General features: G+C 44.4%; 1 protein-coding gene across 1 annotated transcript in view; it reads left to right on the top strand.

The window, feature by feature from the left end:
• Nucleotides 1-19,888, top strand: part of TBC1D8 (TBC1 domain family member 8) — a 221,215-nt gene that overhangs the window by 153,488 nt on the left and 47,839 nt on the right. The window contains 2 exon segments of the mRNA XM_030201431.1: nt 8,778-8,992; nt 11,681-11,798. Coding sequence (XP_030057291.1) covers nt 8,778-8,992; nt 11,681-11,798 — 333 coding nt within the window.

Genomic DNA, 19,888 nt, shown 5'->3' with positions numbered 1-19,888 from the left:
TTCCAGTCTCTTGCAACCAGATCTTTGCTGGAGAATGTAGTGACAGCTGTTAGTATATCTGGGTTTAAAAAAAAGGTTTGGACAACTTCCTGGAGGAAAAGTCCATTATCTGCTATTGAGACAGACATGGGGAAGCCACTGCTTGTCCTGGGATTGGTGGCATGGAATGTTGTTACTTTTTGGGTTTCTGCTAGGTATTGTGACCTGGCTTGGCCACTGTTGGAAACAGGATACTGGGCTAGATGGACCATTAGTCTGACCCAGTTTGGCTGTACTTATATTCTTATGACTCAACAGGCATCCAGGAGGGTTTTGTGAAATTTGATTTATTAAGATTTGATTAATTGTCTTTCCTCGAAAGATAGCAAACTGATATAAAATATACCACCAGAACACTGCACAAAAATATCTCTCCAATACCCAAAGGAAATGATATTCAAATTATATGCGTGCTGTAAAAGCGAAAGCAAGGCGGATGAATGTTCTTGGCCTATTTGCAGAGGAGTTTTGCAGTAAGCGCAGCTGTTGTGTGTATGCACCAGGCAAACCAAACCGTGATGCACACATCAGTGCCACTTTTCTGTGCCTTTAATATAAGCTTTCAAATGTATGTGTGTGTGGGTTTTTATTTTTTTTTTTAAACTTGGAAGGCTTACAGTCGCCAATGTGTGCTTTACAATATCATCGTGCTTGTGTCTACAAACAAACATCAACTATAATCAGTAAATTGTTATCTAAATCTTGATACATATAACATTCTAAGATGAAGATTATTATAAACGTACTTAAGCAAGCAGCATAGGAAAAATGAAATACTTCACTCATGTTCTTTCTAAATTTTGTGAGAAATGCTGCCGTAGCATCAACACACTCCTAGATTTTAAAGAGGATACTCACATGACTTAGGGGGTCTTTTTCAAAGCCACACTAGCATTTTTAGCTTCAAGTAAAAATCAACTGGCAGTAAACGTTGAGACGCCCATTATATTCATGTGGGCGTCTCAGCATTTACCACCAGCTGATTTTTACTGCTAGTTAAAAACGCTAGCATGGCTTTGTTAAAAGGCCTCTTTAATCTCCTGCGGTAAATGGACAATATATAACTCTGCAAAAACCAAAAGTATGAAGAGAAGCTGAAGTACAAAAACAAAAAAGAACTAAAAATACTATTCCATATCATCATGCTGATCAATCCATAGACTGGTGGGTTGTGTCCATATACCAGCAGGTGGAGATAGAGAGCAAACTTTTGCCTCCCTATATGTGGTCATGTGCTGCCGGAAACTCCTCAGTATGTTCTCTATCTCAGCAGGTGGTGGTCATGATGGCGTCATCGGCCAATTGCCAAGTGCCGCGCTCTTTCAGCAGAGGACGGGACCCTCGCTCCCTGGGAGTAGATGCTCTTCTCCAACAGTGGCCGGCACAAGAGCTTCTCTATGTGTTCCCGCCCTGGCCCATGTTGGGCAGGGTGATAGACCAGGTGGCAAAGCATCCAGGCCGGATAATCCTGGTGGGTCCAGTCTGGCCCAGACGTCCCTGGTATGCGGACTTGATCAGGCTCTCAGTGGACCATCCTCTGCGGCTGCCAGTGGAGCAGGGCCTGTTGCAATAAGGGTCCCGTGGTGATGGAGGATCCCTCCCCCTTTGGTTTTTCGGCCTGGCTATTGAGCGGCAGCGTCTGAGGAAGAAGGGCTTCTCAGACAAGGCATCGCCACTATGCTGAGAGCGAGGAAGCGCTCTACTTTTACTGCTTACGCCAGGGTTTGGGCGTACCTTTGCAGCGTGGTGAAGCAGGCTCATTTTCTTCATTCACTGCTCCAATTTCTTCAGTGTTGGCATTCCTGCTAGAAGGTCTGGAGAAAGGCTGTCGTTCAGTTCCCTTAAAGTCCAGGTAGCGGCCCTGGCTTGCTTCAGGGGCCGCCTGAAGGGTGCTTCCCTGGCTTCGCAGCCAGATGTGGTGCGTTTTCTCAAGGGAGTTAAGCACCTGCGCCCTCCTCTGCACTCAGTGGTGCCTGCGTGGAATCTCAACCTGGTGCTAAGAGCATTACAGAAGCCGCCTTTTGAACCCTTGTTGAGGGCATCTCTGAAAGACCTGACGTTGAAAGCAGTCTTTTTGGTGGCTATCATTTCAGCCAGAAGAGTTTCCGAGCTCCAGGCACTCTCATGTCGAGAGTTTTTTCTGCAGTTCACTGAGGCAGGAGTGGCTATTCGCACAGTGCCTTCTTTCCTGCCCAAGATTGTTTCTCGCTTCCATGTGAATCAGCAGCTCTGTCTCCCTTCCTTTCGTAGGGAGGTCTACCCAGAGGAATACTCTGCTCTCAAATTTCTGGATGTGAGACGAGTCATCATCAGATACTTGGAAGTGATCAATGATTTCCGGAAATCGGATCATCTGTTTGTCCTGTTTGCAGGTCCTCGTAAGGGTCTGCAGGCTGCTAAGCCTACAGTGGCAAGATGGGTCAAGGAAGCCATTGCAGCGGCTTATGTGGCCGCGGGGCAACTTGGGCATCAGCCCATACATTCTCCAAGCATTACCGCTTGACTGTGGCTGCACGGGCGGAGGCCCGTTTGGAGCTTCAGTGTTGAGTTCAGGGATTTCTATGTCCCGCCCTGGGTGAGTACTGCTTCGGTACATCCCACCAGTCTATGGATTGATCAGCATGATGATATGGAAGGTAAAATTATGTATCATACCTGATAATTTTCTTTCCATTAATCATAGCTGATCAATCCATAGCCCCTCCCAGATATCTGTGCTGTTTTTATTCTGGTTGCATTTCAGGTTCAAGTTTAGTCTTCAGGTACTTCAGAAAGACTTCGTGTTCAAGTTTTTTCACTTGCATTCTTCAAGAGCTGAGACGAGTTTGTGTTACAGTGAGCTGCTGCATTCCTCTCCCCTCCGTTTTACGGGGCTGGATTGAGACTCCCTCCCGCTTCGTGCGGCTGTAGGGCAGCTTTGTACCCCTCCCGCTTCGGCGGTGTTAGGGTCAGTCAGCTCCTCCCGCGGTTGCGGTGCAGGATAAGCCAGATCCCCCCGCATCGGCGGGTGTGGTGTCCCTCCCCCGCTCCGCGGGGATGAGCTGGACGGATTCCCCTCCCCCACTTGTGTGGGGATGAGCTGGGTTAATTCCCCTCCCCCGTTTCGGCGGTGGTGAGCTGGGCAGAGTGTCCCTTCGTGGGTGTAATTCTCTAAGTGCTGAGTCCTGCGGATGGAGCTTTGATATCGACATACTGAGGAGTTTCCGGCAGCACATGACCACATATAGGGAGGCAAAAGTTTGCTCTCTATCTCCACCTGCTGGTAGATGGACACAACCCACCAGTCTATGGATTGATCAGCTATGATTAATGGAAAGAAAATTATCAGGTATGATACATAATTTTACCTTCTCGAGTTACAGAAATACCCACCGTTCCACCTCCTGGTTCAACCCATGAGGTACCATATTCTGCCACTTATATATTCATCTTTGTTCCTTTTGGCATAAGAACAATGGATGATTGGCAGTAGCATTCTTGGTTTAGGACATTATCAATGTGGCCACTGTTTGGTGTGTGCTTATGCTGTTGTAAAAAAAACCCCCATAAGAATAACCATATTGGGTCAGTAGTACAGCAAGGCTGCTGCTATCTCCCATTTTTAGAAAGCTGCCACTATGGACATGAATGAAGGGAGTTTGCCCTTGCCCTCATCACCCCACTGGACCACCAGGGAGGTCAGGTAGGCCCTGGGGGTAGGTGGGGATGGGGACCTGTAGGGGGTTGTTGGGGGGGGGGGGATATGCAGCACATCAGGAGGGGATGGGAGGGGCCTACGGAACTTGCTGGGAAGGTGGATTGGAGACAAAGGACAGTCTAAGTGAGCTAATTTAGGACAGCTTTTAGCTATGCGGGTGCCAGAACTGAATACTGTTGGCACCTGTATAACTCCAGGCTCTTCCCTTACTCTGCCCCCTGTACCACCCCTGACCTGCTCATTTTTTGGTTTTGGTCAGAGGTGATATTCAGTGGCACTACCTGGTTTAGTGTTGCTGAATATCTGGAGTTAGGCAGCTCCAGGGAATTTAAGCAGGCAGGAGCCTCTCCTACCTATTTAAAACACTTTGAATTTTGGGGGCAAGAATGGGGTTAGGAAAACTATAAAGAAATGTGAATATGAAAAGGTGAGCAGAGCTTTGTTCCTATGGTTCTCACACAGCAGAAAGACAAATGCATGCCAGTATCAGGCCCTATATTGCAAGATAAAGCTCTATGTTTTTCAGAAGGAATTTAAGGGTCCTTTTACTAAGGTAAACTAACAGATTTAGTGCGCGTTAATGATTAGCGTGTGCTAAATGATAAGATGCCCATAGGAATATAATGGGTGTTTTATCATTTAGTGTGAAATAAATCTGTTAGCACACTTTAGTAAAGGACCCCTTAATTAAGGTGACTCTGATGTCACTGTTAGTGTGGTTTGGCTTGATTGCTGGGAAAAAATATATGGAATAAGATTGCAGACAATTTTTCCCTAGAAATATTAAGCTGATTCTGAGATATTTATAGGATTTTTTAAAAAGTCGTCTTATTGAAAATGATGTATCACGGGAGCACATATATAACTACAATTAAACTGGATTAAGTTTTAAAATGTTGCCAGAAAAAATATTAGCTTCCCAGCTCAAAGCTTCAGCCTCCAGTTATAAGTGAAATAAAGACAAAGCGACCATTCTTGCCTGTAGTAACGCAGTTGGTAAACAAATTATAACTCACATTTATTGGAAAGTAAAAAAAAAAACTAAGGGCTTTTTAAAAACCTGGCTACTGCTGCACTTCCAGTTTCTTATAAGAACCAGAAGAATGCCTGGATGGACATAGACATTTTCTGAAGCTGGTTTTTCAATGAATTGGTTCCACCAATAGAAAAGTTTTTGAAATTGCTAAACCTGTCTATGACAATAATCCTCCTCATTGATAATTTACCTTCTTATCATGACAAAGATGAACTGAGAAGTGCTGATTTTTCTTCCTCTTAAAGTCACACTATTATGTCAGCCAGTGAACTGAGTGTTCTTGTAGCACTGAAGAAAAAATATCACTGTAAGCTTCTAACAATGCTTATTATGCATTGGGTGATGGAAATGGAATGTTAGAAACGCTAAAGAAAGTTGAACCGTAAAGATATTTACTTTAATCATGGGATGAAATTGAACCAGAAACACTAGTAAGATCACGGAGAACGTTTACTTTCTGAAGGTGAAAATGGACAAGCAGATGAAACTGAACATTGTATCAGGTGTTCAGTGCTGCATGCGTCTGGTAGCGCTATACAAATGCTAATAATAATAATAACATGAAACAGTTCAAGAAAATGATAATCTGCCTCCTTTTACAAGCAGTTCCAGGCTGTGTGAAATCAAGATGACATTCAGGAATGCTTGCAGAAAGATGAGCAGGAAGAACTAACTCACTTAAGGGTCCTTTTACTAAGGTGCGCCGAAAAGTGGCCTGCGCTGGTGTAGACACGTGTATTGGATGCAAGCAGGTCCATTTTTCAGCGCACCTGCAAAAAAGGTCTTTTTTTTTTTTTTAAGCCGAAAACGGACGTGTGTCAAACTAAAAGTTGGCATGCGTCCATTTTGGGCTTGAGACCTTACCGCCACCCATTGACCTAGTGGTAAAGTCTCATGCATTAACTGGGCGGTAATTGTGGGGGGCATGCAATGCCGATTACTGCCCGGTTAGCACTGCACGCCAGAAATTTTCCAGGGCGCATAGTGGGTGTGCATAGAAAATGAAATTACCGCCCGGATCACGTGGTAGCCGGGCAGTAGTTCAAAATTGACTTGCATAGGACACTTAGTGAATGGGCCCCCTGTGATTACTATGTTGAATGGGAGTAAGAACGAAAATGATGATGATAATGATGAAGACAGTTGCACAGAGGCTGCACATGGACTAAATGAGTCATAGTGAAGGAGTCAAGGCTCTTGAGGTGGCACTGGCTTACCTGAAACTAGAGGAAGTGATTCTTACTGATGTGATGTTATGTTATTGAGATGCTGGCACAACCTTACTGCAAGGAAGAGAAGTAAAACAGGAAAACACTTTAATCATGATTTTTTTTAATTACTTGTTGGTAGACCAAGTTTCTTAATATATTTACCGTTTTGTATTTGCTCTATTATTTGTTCTTATTAAAATGTGTTGTTCAAGTAACTACTGAGCTTGCATTTAGTACAGTACACTACAGTATACAGCATCAGTTTCCTTTATTAACCTATCTCTATAAAAATATTTCTTACAATAAAGGCACATGTATAATACAATTGTTAAATGCTATTAACAAACAAAATTTGAATTTCACATTCAGTATGCCTCTCTTTTATTCCTCATCCACGTTTTCTTATTTTATCCAGTGTTTTTTACTATCTGACCCACCTGTTGGTCCTGTTTGAGTTGGGTTATCGAGACTGTACTGTGTTCTCCCTTTAAACATCTTGCAACATATGTTGCCTCATAAAGCTCCTCCTATGTTCAATATCCTGGAAGACCTATCAGCCTCTGGGTAGATAGACATTCCAATCACTACCCACCTCTCACCCAGAGAGGGACATTAGCCAATAACTGGGAAATTATTAGTAAAAGACCAGCTTACAGTACTTCTTCCTATCTAAATGAGTTTCTGACAGTATGGCTACATATGTCCACTGCACCTTTGGGTACCAATAAACTCTCTCTTCTGCCTCACTGGAGAAGAAGCACTTCTCAATTTGGGGCTTTTTTTTTTTTTTGCTTTTTACATTTTGGTTTAGTTTGTGCCTTATTCAGTAGTAGCTCAAGGTGAGTTACATTCAGTTACAATAGGCATTTTTTCCTGTTCCCAAGGGGCTTACAATCTAACTTGGACAATGGAAATATAAGAACTTGAGGTAGAGGAGTACCCTGATGGTTAGAGCAGCAGTTTGAAAATCAGGGAAGCCAGGTTCAAATCCCACTATGATTTTAGGCAAGTCACTTAACTCTCTATTATCTCAACTACAGTCTTGGGGGCCCTTTTGCATAGTGGCAATAATCCCACCACAGGCTTACTGTGCGCCAATCTGGTGCTACTGCTGGACCAACGCAGGTGTCGGTGATAGTTCCATCCCCAAGTTGCGGCATTTCTGGCGCTAGAGGAAATATTCTAAAAATATTTCATCAGGCGGTAACCTGGCGGTAATTGGGCAGCGCTGTGTGCTACTTGTTTAGCGTAGGAGCTGTTATCGCCACCTCAGTGGGTGGTAGTAAGTGCTTCCCCGCCACATGGTAAGTGAAATCTTACCACATGGCCATTTATTTTTTCAGCCTTTTTACCCACTACAGTATGAAGGGCCTCCGCATGCAGCAAAAACAGCCTTTGCCGCTATCACAGGGCCCCTTTTACAACAGGACCCCATTAGGAAAATACCTACTGCAAATGAATGTAACTCACCTTCAGCTATTTGTGAAATAGATGTGAGCTAAAACCAAGATCACAAGGAGCAACAGTGGTATTTAAAATCTTGCCTACTTGGTTCTCAGCCCACTGCTTTAACCATTAGGCTACTCCATTAATTTCACCCATTGTCTTGTGTCACACAGTCAGTCACAGAGCAACTTTTGATCTGGGATCCATACCATTCCGGATTTTCATGGATCTTAGAATCTGAACCTTAAGCCCAAAACTGTAGTGCTTTATTCTGCAACATGCACCTAAATAATTATCTCTCCATATGCAACAATACCTCCAGTCAAAATTTGACTACAAGACCAGTTCCAAATTTTTCACATCCAAACCCCTCAACACAGCACATTAACAAACCCTCGTTCTCCTTTCCTCTCCCACCCAACCCCACGAACACCTTCCATGTGCCACAGTCTCTTCTTGGATATGTAAATCTATCTCTCCTGATAATGCCTGCTCAGTCTTCAGTTATGGAATTTACTATTTCTAGATATAAGATCCTAATTAGGAGTGGGTTTTATAAAAATTTGATCATAAGATACAAGTTGATTTTTCATGATATCCTGATCAGCATTTCAGTGTCTAGAGTATGCAAGCTCATTTAGGCTGATTGGAAATAAAGGCAACATATGGTCATTAATTTCACAGATATAAACAATTTGGCCTTCAGTTTTAACTTGTGGCACTCAGTGGTTTTAAAGCTGCTAATCACTGTAGGTTGAATATTTGGGTCAGCTACGGACCCAGAAGTTATATGGGTATCATACAATGTTCAGTGCTGGCACTCGCATAGCTAAGCATCAAGTTAGGTCTGCTGTATATGCAGTACTGTCTATCCAGTTAGCTGAATTTGGCCAGTGTCAGCCTAACTGCCAGCTTTCCCAGACTCCACCCTTGGACTGCCCTGGTATTAATTACATACACCTTTGGTGATCAGAGGGCATATTCAGTAGCATTGTGGTTAAGTGCCATTGACTATCCAGGGACAACCCACTACTTCTACTGCCTGCTTAACCTCTCAAAATTTACCCCTAAATATTTATACAAACATCTTCTTGACACATTCTCTGTGATACTGTGTAGAAGCTGATTTTTTGTCTAGTCTACATTCAGTAGCCTAATAGTGCAGTGTCCAGAGAACTAGGGGAAACAGATTTGAGTCCCATTGCAGCTTCTTTTGTGACTCTGGGCAAGTCACTTATTTTGTACCTGGAGCAAGCGAGGATTAAGTACCTGTATATAATATGTAAAACCACTTTGATTGTTACCACAGAAAGGTGGTATATCAAATCCCATTCCCTTTCCCTTTCAGATGCTGTGACTGACCTTTCATCACATCCTGGTTACTACAGTAATTTAGTAGAGGAGTCAATGGGCAAGTGTTGCATGGCAGCAGAGGAGATAGAGCGTGACCTTCATCGCTCCTTACCTGAACACCCAGCTTTCCAGAATGAAACTGGCATTGCAGCCTTAAGAAGAGTTCTGACTGCCTATGCACATAGAAATCCCAAAATTGGATACTGCCAGGTAAAGATGTTTGAGAATAGTTTGGTGACCCTACTTTGTATTTTTGCTTCTTCACATTTTTTGCAATTGTGTTGCAATGTGCATATAATAACAAAAACATTTTTAGGGTGAAAATATTTTATTTGTGTATGATTTTGACAACTTGATGAATTAAAATACACTAATAGAGAATATATGCTTTTTAATGTAATGTTTTTCTTGTCTTATTTTATAATTGTGCATAATGAAGAAAATGGTATAAAATATGAACATAGACTAGAGAAAAATAAAAGAATTTAATCTATTTTCTCTAATAGAAAACCATTACTGACAAAAAGATAGCTGGTCCCACCCAATATACGAAATTGGGTGCATGGCTGTTTCAGGGGCGTAGCCAGACCTTGGCGGGGGGGGGGGGGGTCCAAAACCCAAGGTGGGGGGGGCACATTTTAGCCCACTTCCCCCAGCTGCCACCCCCCTCCCCCCCGCCACTGCCGCCGCCACAAGGTACCTTTGTTGGCAGGGGTTTCCAACCCCCGCCAGCCAAAGTCGTCTTCAGCGCCAGTCTCCGGCGCATTTGCTGATCTGTGCTGCTGCCTTCTTGAGTCCTGACGTCCTACACGTTCCTTTAAGTGAAACTAAGCATGCTCAGTTTCACTTATAGGAATGTGCAGGCGCGCCACATTCGCTGATCTGTGCTTTCTTCCTCCTGATGTTTGGTTGAAATGTTCTACATAGTGTACAGTGTTGAAAGCATAAACACATCTCTCCATTATATAGGATCTATTGGTTCCCTTTAGGTTATATAAATACATTTGTTAAAATAGGGGTTTAAAAGTTAGACACAATAAATATATATTCCTTGTCATCTTACACATCCATCCAGAACTTGCTGGTTATGTCCATCAACTAGCAGATGGAGACAGAGAAATAAGTAGTTCTTTGTGCTTTGCCCCTGAAGGGGTCATGCAGCCATAGAACCGTGCAGTTCCTCAGTTTGAAACAGCTCTGTCAGCTTCTAAACTAATATTTCTACTTCAGTTGAGCTAAATTTTCTTCTGGAGGTATAAGAGGAAAAAAATAAGGAGCTTTATGTGGAAAAAGCTGGAAATCTCCAAGTCCTTTTTCTTTTCTTTCATCACCAAGAAGGTTTGAGGTGCTTTAGTTCTACTAATAAAGCTGACTCCTGTTACAGGCTTTGACTGGAAACCAGTGGAGTATGAGTAAATTAAAAAGTCATGGGATAGAAGGCAATGTCCTTCTATGAATTAGGAATTGGTTATTGGGCAGAAAACAGAGGGTAGGGTAAATGCCATTTTTATCAATGGAGCAGGGTTAATAGTGGAGTGCTGCAGGGATCTATACTAAGACCGGTGCCATTTAACATCATTATAAATGATTTGATAATTGGAATGACGAGTGAGATGATTGAATTTTGCAGATGACACAAAACTATTAAAAACTGTCAAAACATATGCAGATTGTGGTGCAGGAAGATCTTAGGAAACTGGAAGACTGAGCATCCAAATGGCAGATGAAATTTAATGTGGACAAATGCAAAGTGATGCAGATTGGGAAGAATAATCCGAATCATAGTTACCTGATGCTAGGGTTACCTTAAGAGTAAGCACTTGATATGCGGCAGCGGCCAAAAAATAAACAGGATGCTAGGAATAATTAGGAAAGGGATGCAAAATAAGACCAAGAATATTATAATGCCTCTAGTGCTCCATGGTGTGACCTCACCTTGAGTATTGCATTCAATTCTAGTCACCGTATCTCAAAAAAGATATAGTGGAATTAGAAAAGGTTCAAAGAAGAGCAACCAAAATGATAAAGGGGGTGGAACTCCTCCCATCTGAGAAAAGGCTAAAGAGGCTAGGGTTCTTCAACTTGGAAAAGAGACGGCTGAGGGGGGAAATAGTTGAGGTCTGTAAAATCCTGATTTTTTGTAGAACAGGTAAAAAAAGAATAGATTTTTCACTCTTTCAAAAAGTACAAAGACCAGGAGACACTCAAGAAATTACCTGGAAATACTTTTAGATGAAATGGAAGGAAATATTTTTTCACTCAAAGAATAATTAAGCTCTGTAACTTTCTGCTGGAGAATGTGGTAACGGCAGTCAGCATTTCTAGGTTTAAAAAAGGTTCAGACAAGTTCCTGAAGGAAAAGTCCGTAGTCTGTTATTGAAATGGACATGGGGGAAGCCACTGCTTGCCTTGAAATTGGTAGCATGGAATATTGCTGCTAATTGGGTTTCTAACAACAAAAATAGAGGGGAGAATTATAATCCGGGGCAGACTCTAAAACATCAAAAATCACAATCAGACATCTTTTTAACTAATCAAAAGACAAAACGACATCAGATGTTCATAAAAAAGCTATGAGATCTCTTACAGCACTCAGCTATTCCAACTCAAATCTTTATAACTTGTCATCAATCATTTGCCGAAGCATCCATTTTTCATGTGTCTAAGTCTTTTATTCTGTACATGAAAAAGAAAAGAAAAACTGACAGCTCATCTTCAATTGTGCCACACTCCATGCTAGCAGCCTTTCTGTGATTACAATCAAAGTGGCTTACTTATTAAATCCAGGTACTCCAATGTTTCGGAGTATTTAGGTTCATATTTTGAGATATGCAAGACTTGCTGTACTGTTATAGTTCTATTTGCTTATAAGACCATCATTTTGCATGTTTCTTTTAGTCTATGAATATTTTGACATCTGTTCTGCTGCTGTATGCCAAAGAAGAAAAAGCTTTTTGGCTTCTGGTTGCTGTTTGTGAACGAATGCTTCCAGACTACTTCAATCGCAGAGTTATAGGTACATTACTGGTATTTTTTAAAATTTCATTGTCTTACAAGTTCTGCTTTGAAAATAAATAGCTGTTTGATAACTAGAAAAATTGATGTATCAATTTCATGGATCCTCAATTTGATCTGCATGACAGCATTATGCTAACTAAGCAAGTTAATATTTACTGAAGGCTATGATACCTATATGTAGAAATTGGAAATATATTTATTGTCCAATTGCTATTTGGTACATATTGCATTCCCAGGACTTAGAAGGTAGAATAGAAGTTAGCTCTGGTAATCAGTACTGTATTTCAAGTATGTGTTTTTTGTACATTGAAGGAGTCGAAGATGTGAGTTCCAAAACCTGTTAAGTACATTTTTTTTCAAAACTGAGTTCATACTAGGAACAGACAGCCTTTATAGAAAGCCATGGGAAGTGTGAAATTTGCACACTAAAGGCATAGTAAGTGACATGCTACTCGGCGAAAAAAAAAAATTCTTATGTTGGCTAGAACCTTTCGAAATAAAAACTTGTATTTAGCCAGAAAACAGCTCTCTTCTTAGGTTTTGAAACTCACCTCATCAATTCAGTACAGATAAATTTTTTATCTGAATGGGTTATACCAGCATCTGAGAAGTTTATGATATTTTTATATTATAGTAAAAAAAAAAAAAAAAGAACTGATTGACCAGAAGGCTGAGGTATATCTCTTAGCATATGAAAATTTGATGGCTGGCACTAAAACTACATTATTTTTATGTTGCATGTTTTGACAAATGGTGGCAAAAGTCTTTACATATACATATGCACAGAAAATGGTCAACAGTGAATTTCTGAAAAAAATGAAAATGTCTCTCTGAAACTACAGATTGCTGATGTGGAATATGATTATTTTAATGTATGAAAATCAGTATTTGCTATGGCATTTTCATGTTTTTGACTGCAGATTTTGCTGTCTTTGCTGATAAGAGTGATGAATGATTGCTTCTTAGGGTGTTGGGCCTGCCATCGGGATAGTTAATGTAGAGTCGTAAAGAGGGGAAAGGCTTGCAGAATTGCACTGCCTTGTTTGATGTATGTTGAGGCCTTCAGATGCATGGGTTTGGAGAGTCCAGTGTCCTTAACCTTGTCGCTGAAAAGGTTTTCACTAGTGCAGTGAGTGTCTACAAGGTATTCATGGATGTCTTCCTCAGGCCAAAGGCTCTTAAGTCATTCCATGTATCTCGTGGTAATAGAGGTTAAAACAGTGCGAGCGGCAGTAATGAAGAAATTGAAATGAGAGTAGATCTGCTGTTTCCTGCATTTTGCCATGTCTAGGATGATAGTAGAGGAAGGGATGTGAAGGTGCTGTTAGCATTTTGTAGTACAGAATTGTGATATAGGATGAGTTGGAATTGGTGGGCTGTGGTTCATGAGTTCAACATTGGATCTCTGGAAGACTTTTTAGTATGGATCTTCTGTTTATGCTACTTTTCCTAGGGATTCATTGAAGTGGGAGCATGAACTTTGTCCGAGCAATTCATGGTTGATTCAACGATGATTGAAGGAGGTAATTGTGGTTTGTCAAATCCCAGGATGGAGGAAGATGTTTGCCATTTTTTGTAAAAGATCTAGGAGGATCTTTATGAATGGGTACTGCCACAAACTGACGTCAGTGTCAGTATTTGAGGACATTGTTCCTGGGGTCAGGCGTGTTGACAACTGATATAGAAAGCTGGGTAACCAGCTTTTGGAGAAATTTAGGATGAGGTCCTTTGGCAGTGATAAGAAAACTTGTGAAAGAATTTCAGTGACAATAAAGAAATGAGGAAAAGAGTTGGCAATGATTATTTCTTCAGGAGACTTTTCATGGTAGCTTAGCTTTGCAGGGATGCTGGTAAAAAAACGTACTTTAAATTTTGCACAGAATGTATATGCATGTAGTCTGGGTGTGGAGGACAAGATAAATACATCAGGCCTTCTTGCAGGTATGAACTCGGCTGACTCTGGTAGGGCCCTTCCCTGGATACAGCACTCCCAGAAGCAGACTCCAAAAATATACTTAAAACCGCTTTATTCCATCACAAGGCCAAGACATTTCCTCTTCCAGACACAGTCCTTGGTTACAGCATATATCACCCCTTGTTCCTTCTCCCTGCTGGCCACAGTTTCTGGATACAGTTTAAATCACTCACTGCTTCCCCAGCATGGCATGACTTCTGAACACAGTTCAAATCACTCATTGCTTCCCCAGCATGGCATGACTTCTGGACACAGTTTAAATCAGTCCCTGCCTCCCCAGCATGGCCAGGTTCCTGGATACAGTTCAAGTCACTACCTGTTTCTCCAGCCAGGTCTGACTTCTGGCCACAGCTGAAATCATTCAGCTGCTTAACTTTTCCTTCAAGTTTTCCCCAGCCTTGAAGAAGGTTTGTTATGAAGCCTTTCAACTTCTTCCCTTGTACTTGAGCTAGAGCAGCAATCTCCATGGGCTCACTTCCCCAGCCATCTTGGGCTTGGATCTCCTCTCTGACCTCTTTCTCCCCCTCCCATTCCATGGGCTCCTCTCCCTTTATGGTCCCCAGCTGGTCCTCTCCCTCCTGATTATTCCTCCTCAGCCAATCCCCCTACTCTCCCTCGGGATCCTGGGACTTGTAGTTCCCTTGCTGCTCCCTTTGCTTGCTCCCAGGGCTTTGCAGGGGTTCTTGGGAACTGTAGTTTTCCTCCCTTCTCTGGCTCTTGGGAAACTTATGCCTCTGTGGGGGCGTGTCTTCCCAGCCCGTAGGATCCTGGGACTTGTAGTTGGAATCCCGGGTATGAAACCTACCCATCTTGCTCCTCTCCCAGATCCCTTCTTCCCTGACCCTCAGGGGTTCCTCACAATACAAAACATTGTAGTTAAATTTAATACTGCCAAGTTATGTGTATGTTCATTTGTAGTGTGTGAGCATGCCCATTCCTTTAAAAACTTTGATGAGATCTTTATGTTGAAATTAAAAAAGTGTTGCACCTGTTAAACATGAGAGATGATCTGCAGTTCTGTGATTTGGTCTCTTTTTTGTGTGTGAAAGAAAATTCTGTTGTTGTAAAAATGATTGTAGTAATCCATTGAATAGGTAAAAAAGTGCCACTTGGTACTGACAAGAGGGCAATTCTGTTAAGAACCACCTAGTTTTAGGCAACAGGAACACAAGTAAATGGTGGCATTCTAGTCATTTGTTTGTAAATGATTTCATATAATACTGACTGGATCTAGGTTATCCGTCATTTAAATGGATTTGTTTTAAAAGACTATGTTTATCCACTCCTACCCTAGCTGAGATAATATTTAACCAACTCTTTGACCTCATGTGCAACATTCTTTAAATTAGTCTCCTTACTTTCTAACTCCTCTTATTCTCTTACCTAGCTATAATGTTCCATCTTTGCTTATACCCTACACTGTCAATTAAAATGTTATATTACTTATTGTGTTGACATTGTAAGTAGTATGCTATGAAATACTTTCTATTATTTGAATCTTTTTACAGCTGTAATTGTCTATTGCTCATGTTTGATTTATTCTTATTGTACACTGCCTTGAGTGAATTCCTTCAAAAAGGTGGTAAATAAATCCAAATAAATAAAATAAATATTGGAGAGTTCTTTTTCCTATCAAGCAGTACTTTTCTGGAATAATTTACCTTTAGCTGTTAAAAAACATTCTTATATTTCTTTTTGTAAAAGATAGAGAACTTACCTACGTTTGGGAAGCTTGCCAGGTGCCCTTGGCCTGGATTGGCCGCTGTCGTGGACAAGATGCTGGGCTCGATGGACCCTTGGTCTTTTCCCAGTATGGCATTACTTATGTACTTACCTAGCTGGTAAATACTTGACTAAAGCTAGCTAGGATACATTTGTGTAACATGTATTACTTTAGTTAAATCACTGTTTGCATTAAGTGAATATAATATTGGTTGTATGCTGCTTTGGTCCCTTTTTTTTAGGGATTGAGCGGTTTACAAATATTAGATTAGCGGAAAGCACACATCATATTTTGATGGCATGTACTTTGCTAGTGGACATGGGAGAAACAAATTATAGGCATAAATTATAGAATAATATAATTTACATGTGTTTTGCCTAATATCTAGGTGCAGGGCATTTACACCAGCTGTAGAGCTTGTGTAAGTGATTGGGCTTTAAATGTGAGTTTCCATATCATCATGCTGATCAATCCATAGACTGGTGGGTTGTGTCCATCTACCAGCAGGTGGAGATAGAGAGCAAACTTTTGCCTCCCTATATGTGGTCATGTGCTGCCGGAAACTCCTCAGTATGTTCTCTATCTCAGCAGGTGGTGGTCACACACAGCAGCAGCTCTGGCTAGGCCTCCAAGCCTAATTTTTAGGTTTTGTTGAGTGCCTGGGGTTGAGGGCTCTTTTGAGCAAGTGCAAACCTGGTGGTGCCAGGTCCCTCCTTTTCTCCCCCCTCCCGCTGGCTCCGTTAACAAAAAAAAAAAAAATTTTGGACGTCCTTAAAGGCGTTTATTTCGACGTTTATTTAAACGTTCATTGCAGCTACTCACTGGGACACCAGGTCGTTACAGCTCGGAGCGGAAAGCAGGTAATTTTTACCTTTTTATAGCGGGCAGGGGGTTCCCCGATTTACCTCCACGTGGCATATGGCGTCGGAGGGCGAGGGCGTAAAGAGTCGCTCCCCGGATCGCTTGGGCGCTTCTAGAGGGGATGCGGGGGTCTTAAAGTCTGATTCGCCCTTGTTGGGTGACAGTTTTGTGACCGATGAGTGTCCCGGTCCTTCCTCCGGTGTGGCGGTTTTTCCCGCCATAAACGCCCATCCCCCGCTCCTCGCCTCCGCCATCTTGGCCGGCCACGCGGCTCGGACGGCTTCTTTTTGGGCCGCCCTTGAGGTAGGAGACATTAATGCCATGAACGCCCTTAATTTGGGCAACGGCACAAAGGCGTCTAAAATTAAGCGCCGTTTTTCCCGCGCGGCTCCTTCGCGGAGTGTCGCGCCGGACGCCATCTTGGATGCGCAGCATGTCTCTCCCCCGCTCTTGCGAGCGCCGGTTGAGGGTGTGTCTAGGGCTGTTGCCCAGGCTGCGGAAGTGCACAGTCTGGGGGGTTTCTCCCCCGAGTTTATTTTGCTGCTGCATCAGGCCTTCCTTATGCAGAACGCTGCCCCTGCTCCCTCGTCAGGTAAAGAGGTTGAGGCCCCCGGAGGTAAACGCCCTCGGGTTGATTCCCAGGCTTTGGAGGACTTTGTCTCCTCCGATGTAGATGAGGGCAGCGTATCTGAGTTCTCCCAACGGTCCTTTGCGGATTCCTTGGAGGAGACGGATCCCCGCTCGGATGGAGCGGATGACCCCTCTGCAGCGCGACTTTTTAGCTCAGAGGATTTGCCCAACCTGTTTGTGCAGGCCACGGGCATTTTGAAGATTTCCTCTCTGGAGGACGTCTCTCCCTCAGCCCCTGTTGGCTCTGCCATTATGCTGTTGACGAAACGCCCGCCTAGAACCTTCCACGTGCATGATGCCATGCACACCTTAATTTCGGCTCAATGGGATGTCCCGGAAGCGAGCCTTAAAGTGGCTAGGGCTATGTCCCGCCTCTATCCTTTGCCTGTAAGTGAACGTGAGGCCTTTCTGTGGCCTACCGTGGATTCTTTAATCACTGCGGTGACTAAGAAAATGGCGTTGCCGGTGGAAGGTGGCACGGCCCTAAAGGACGCCCAAGACAGAAGATTGGAGGCGGCCTTAAGGTCGTCCTTTGAGGCGGCTGCTTTAAGTTTGCAGGCCTCAGTTTGCGGCTCCTATGTGGCCAGGGCGTGCCTGACTATGGTGCAGCGGGCTTCCCCCTCGGATCATTCCTTGAGGGCTGATTGGCCGGCCCTGGAATCGGGCTTAGCCTTTTTGGCAGACTTGCTGTATGATGTCTTGAGAGCCTCAGCTAAAGGCATGGCTCAGACAATCTCTGCGCGGCGGTGGCTTTGGCTGAAGCATTGGTCTGCTGACCACGCCTCTAAATCCCGCCTGGCTAGATTGCCTTTTAAAGGCAAGCTGCTCTTTGGGGTCGAGCTGGACAAAATCGTGACCGATCTCGGCACGTCTAAGGGCAAGAAGTTACCAGAGGTCAGGGCTCGGGCTAGTACTCGCCCTGGTACCTCCAGAGGACGGTTTCAGGAAGCCCGTCGGTACCGCCCGGGCAGGTCGGGCTCCTCTGCCCCCTCTTCCTTCAAGAGGAACTTCTCCCCCAAGCAGCATTCCTTTCGCAGAGACCGCCGTCCCGGAGGTGCTCCCACCGGTTCTCCCCCAGGGTCTCGTACCCAATGACGGGGCCTTGGTCCACGCCTCAGTGCAGATTGGAGGACGGCTGTCCTCGTTTATGGGCAAGTGGACCAAAGTAACTTCAGACGCTTGGGTGCTGGAAGTCATCAGAGACGGCTACAAGCTAGAGTTCTGCCGACCCTTAAAAGACGGGTTTGTACTCTCTCCCTGCAAGTCTCCGGTCAAGCTGTGGCAGTGCAGCAGACCTTGGACAATCTGATCCACCTGGGGGCGGTCGTTCCGGTGCCAGAAAATCAGCTTGGCAAGGGACGTTACTCCTTTTTCTTTGTGATACCAAAGAAAGGAGGTTCTGTACGGCCTATCCTCGACCTCAAAGGGGTCAATTGGGCCTTGAAAGTTCGGCACTTTCGCATGGAGACCCTCCGCTCTGTTATAGCGGCAGTGAAGGCAGGAGAGTTCCTGGCATCCTTGGACATCAAGGAAGCGTACTTGCATATTCCCATCTGGCCTCCTCATCAACGCTTTCTGCGTTTTGCAGTACTGGGCCGACACTTCCAGTTCAGAGCCCTCCCGTTCGGGTTGGCTACTGCTCCGCGGACCTTCTCCAAAGTAATGGTGGTCATCGCGGCCTTCCTGAGGAAGGAAGGAGTTCAAGTCCATCCTTATCTGGACGACTGGTTGATCCAAGCCCCCTCTTATGCAGAGTGCGGCAAAGCTGTGAACCGGGTGGTTGCTCTTTTGAGCTCCCTGGAGTGGATCATCAACTGGGAGAAAAGCCAGCTGCGCCCGACTCAGTCCCTGGAGTATCTGGGAATTCGATTCGACACCCAAGTGGGCAGAGTGTTCCTGCCAGACAATCGGATTGTCAAGCTTCAGGCTCAGGTGGACTAGTTCCTAGTAGCCTCTCCTATTCGGGCTTGGGACTACGTGCAGCTGTTGGGCTCTATGACGGCCACGATAGAAGTAGTGCACTGGGCCAGGGCTCATATGAGACCACTACAACAATCTCTGCTGCTGCGCTGGACTCCGATGTCGGAGGATTATGCTGTGCGCCTTCCCTTGGACCCAGCAGTGCGCAAGGCGCTGAGCTGGTGGACGCAGACAGACAGGTTGTCTGCAGGAATGCCTCTGGTGACCCCGGAGTGGATTGTCGTCACGACAGATGCCTCTTTGATGGGCTGGGGAGCCCACTGCTTGGGAAGGACAGCGCAGGGGCTTTGGTCTCCTGCAGAGGCAAGTGGTCTATCAACCTTCTGGAACTCAGAGCCATTCGGTTGGTGTTGTTGGAGTTCATCCCGGTACTGGCTTTGAAGCCAGTACGGGTCCTGTCGGACAATGCCACGGCTGTGGCCTATGTCAACCGCCAGGGAGGTACCAAGAGCGCCCCTCTAGCCAAGGAGGCTATGAATTTATGCCAGTGGGCGGAAGTGAACCTGGAACAGCTGTCAGCGGCTCTCTTTGCCGGAGTCATGAATGTCAAGGCGGACTTTCTCAGTCGCCATATCTTGGAGCCCGGAGAGTGGCAGCTATTTGCTCAGGCGTTCTTGAGCATCACGAAGCGCTGGGGCCAGCCGAGCCTAGACCTGTTGGCGTCATCGACCAATTGCCAAGTGCCGTGCTCTTTCAGCAGAGGACGGGACCCTCGCTCCCTGGGAGTAGATGCTCTTCTCCAACAGTGGCCGGCACAAGAGCTTCTCTGTGTGTTCCCGCCCTGGCCCATGTTGGGCAGGGTGATAGACCAGGTGGCAAAGCATCCAGGACGGATAATCCTGGTGGGTCCAGTCTGGCCCAGACGTCCCTGGTATGCGGACTTGATCAGGCTCTCAGTGGACCATCCTCTGCGGCTGCC

The sequence above is a fragment of the Microcaecilia unicolor genome, chromosome 4 (genome assembly GCF_901765095.1).
Source record: "Microcaecilia unicolor chromosome 4, aMicUni1.1, whole genome shotgun sequence".
Taxonomy (NCBI): Eukaryota; Metazoa; Chordata; class Amphibia; order Gymnophiona; family Siphonopidae; genus Microcaecilia; species Microcaecilia unicolor.
The sequence above is the reverse complement of the archived record's forward strand: the minus strand, read 5'-3'. Positions and strand labels throughout refer to the sequence as shown.